At 41.8% G+C, this 2,463-nt stretch overlaps 1 protein-coding gene across 1 annotated transcript; it reads right to left on the bottom strand.

The window, feature by feature from the left end:
• Positions 1-225: 225 nt before the first annotated feature.
• Positions 226-1,783, bottom strand: LOC105220978 (histidine-rich glycoprotein). The gene is made up of 2 exons (XM_011197576.3): positions 1,622-1,783; positions 226-1,410 (listed from the first exon to the last, which is right to left on the bottom strand). Exons 1-2 carry the CDS (start codon positions 1,625-1,627, stop codon positions 664-666), a joined length of 753 nt encoding a protein of 250 aa, XP_011195878.1. The 5' UTR covers positions 1,628-1,783; the 3' UTR covers positions 226-663.
• Positions 1,784-2,463: the final 680 nt, after the last annotated feature.

The raw sequence follows: 2,463 nt of genomic DNA, 5'->3' as shown, positions 1-2,463 counted from the left end.
AAAGTTTTACAAATCTTTAAAGATATTGATAAATGTTATGTTTTTGCACGTTATATATTTTTATTTCAGGAATACTTTTAATCAGATAATTTTCGTTTTAGGCCTGTAAATAGAAAATTAAATTTTTTTTTTTATTATTTCTTGGTACTTCTGTTACTTTTGAGGATATGTAATATTGCAGAGTTGCCACTATTTCGTAATTTTTTGTTTAACGAAAAGACATTATTTACATTGGCACTATCATATATTTTCGAATTTTTTATTTTATTAAATTTTGTACAAAAAGTTAGAGTTGTTCGAGTGTTAAGCCCTCTTATGTAGGCAACACTCTCAGGAGGAAGAGAGGAGAAAAAATAAGCTAAATTTACAATTTCATACAGATTACATTACTAGACTAAGTAAATGATGCTAGTAGAGTGCGACGGATGCCAAATGGAGGTTAGCAAATATACATATGGTTGTATGTATGTATGTATGAGTGAGTGCGCGCATGTATGAGTTTTCTATGTGTGCCCTTAGCAGCACTTTCAATTCGTTTAATAAATTAACTATGATTTGTGGTCGTTGTACCATATTTCGCTAGGTTCGCGTTGATTTAGTTGCTAGATGAGTTTAGTTCTTGGTGGTTGTTGTTGTTCTTATTGAATTTCATTATGAAATCGATTAGTAAAGTTTCTCGGTGATCTTCACTTTGCCATATTTGCCGTGGAGAGCGTGACGAGCGAAGGCCAAAATGTTGCCATGATGAGCATCACCAGGGTAGATCTTGTGCACCACAGCGGCGTGTGTGTGAGCGGGGGCATGGTGGACCAAAGCGGCGTGATGGTGGTGATGATGATCCACCAAATGAGCATGATGATCGACATGTTCGTGGTGGTGCAACACAGGACCATGGTGCACTTCAGCGTGATGCAAGTCGTGTGCAACGAAATGTTCATCATGATGATTGTCCTGGTGGATGACATGATGATCGATCACAGGCTTGACATAGTGCAAGAAGTGGTGTGGTTCATGGTGCACGACTTTGGTGACATGATGCACTGGCTCGACGTGGTGAATTGGCTCGTGGTGTACAATTTTGGCGGCGGCTGCGGTGTGGTGGATGTCATGGTGCACATCATGATGCACATCGTGATGGAGATCATGATGATGATGCGAGTCATGTACGATTGGGTGTACATCGACATGCGCATTGTGGTCATCATGATGGTAGACGGGATGCGATTCGATGTGTTGGGCAGCGCCGCCGGCGTCGATTACAATGGCGGATGAGTGGCCGAGATGGATGCCACTGCCATGTGGAATGTCAACATGGTGGGCACCTTCGACGATGTGTGCGTCATGGCCGTGGTGTGGCAAGAGGCCAGCGTTGGCGGTGGCGAGGGCGAAAGCCAATATACAGATCACAGGCTGAAAGGTATAAGAATGAAAAGGTGATGAGGTGTTGGGTGACCCTTAATTTTTTATAATTTTTCTAGGACATTTTAAATTAAATTTTTGTATATTTTATATTTTTTATTTCAAACTGAACTTTTTTTCTGATATTTTTTTTAATTTACTAATTTTTTTTAATTTTTATAAATCAATAATTTTTTTTAAACATCTAAATTATTTAACACACCTTCATTACTAAGATTTCACGCTTGATTTCAATTGAAACAAAAGATTTAAGACACGAACGCGAACTGCGACTCTACTGTTGCACTGAGGGAACTCAACTGATGTCCAATTCGTCGCTCCCACGCATTTTTATACACATTTTGCGATTTGTGGACGCGCGTATTAGCGCATAATTGTTGTTGTTGTCACGTTACGCTCGCATATTGCCACAGAGACTTCATGCGGCTGATTTCAAGCGCGCCAATGTACGCTGCGCCCTTGCCAAACTCGAGCGCTTGCCTTACGCTGCGCTGCATTGCCGCAACAGTTAGTAAAGGGTGCTCATTCACGAAGAGGTGCGCGACGGCGCTTGCTATGCAAAATGTGAGACACGCACTAAGCGCCGCCGAAATTGTTGAGTATAGCTATGTATGTGTGCCTTTTCGTATGAAAACGAAACGCGCGCGCGCACAACGAAAGTGACATTAACGCAATGAAGCGCTGCGCATGCGCCGCATACCAATTGCGCGCAAGTGTCCAACTAATGCAAAGAACGCTACGCAGCGCTTATAGATTTGACCACTCTTCGCTGCATTGTTGCTGTACGCACCATATACCACCTTCACTGGCAGCCGCGCGTCACTTTTGAAAGGCGCGTCGTGTGAATTGCGTGCCTTAAGCGGCTGTAAATTACATAAAACGGTAGTAAAAATTGTCGACAAAACGGCCTTCGCCGCGCAATTACTTAATTTAAACATTTATTATGATTGCAGTCGATTCAATCGGCCAGTAGTCAATGTACGATAGAAGCACCGTTACGCATTCGGAAGTGACATAAATTTGAAATTTGTCCTAATCGTGAAG

This window comes from Zeugodacus cucurbitae, chromosome 4 (assembly GCF_028554725.1).
Source record: "Zeugodacus cucurbitae isolate PBARC_wt_2022May chromosome 4, idZeuCucr1.2, whole genome shotgun sequence".
In the NCBI taxonomy this organism is placed as follows: domain Eukaryota; kingdom Metazoa; phylum Arthropoda; class Insecta; order Diptera; family Tephritidae; genus Zeugodacus; species Zeugodacus cucurbitae.
Note: the sequence above shows the minus strand (reverse complement) of the source record. Positions and strands in the feature narration are given on the sequence as shown.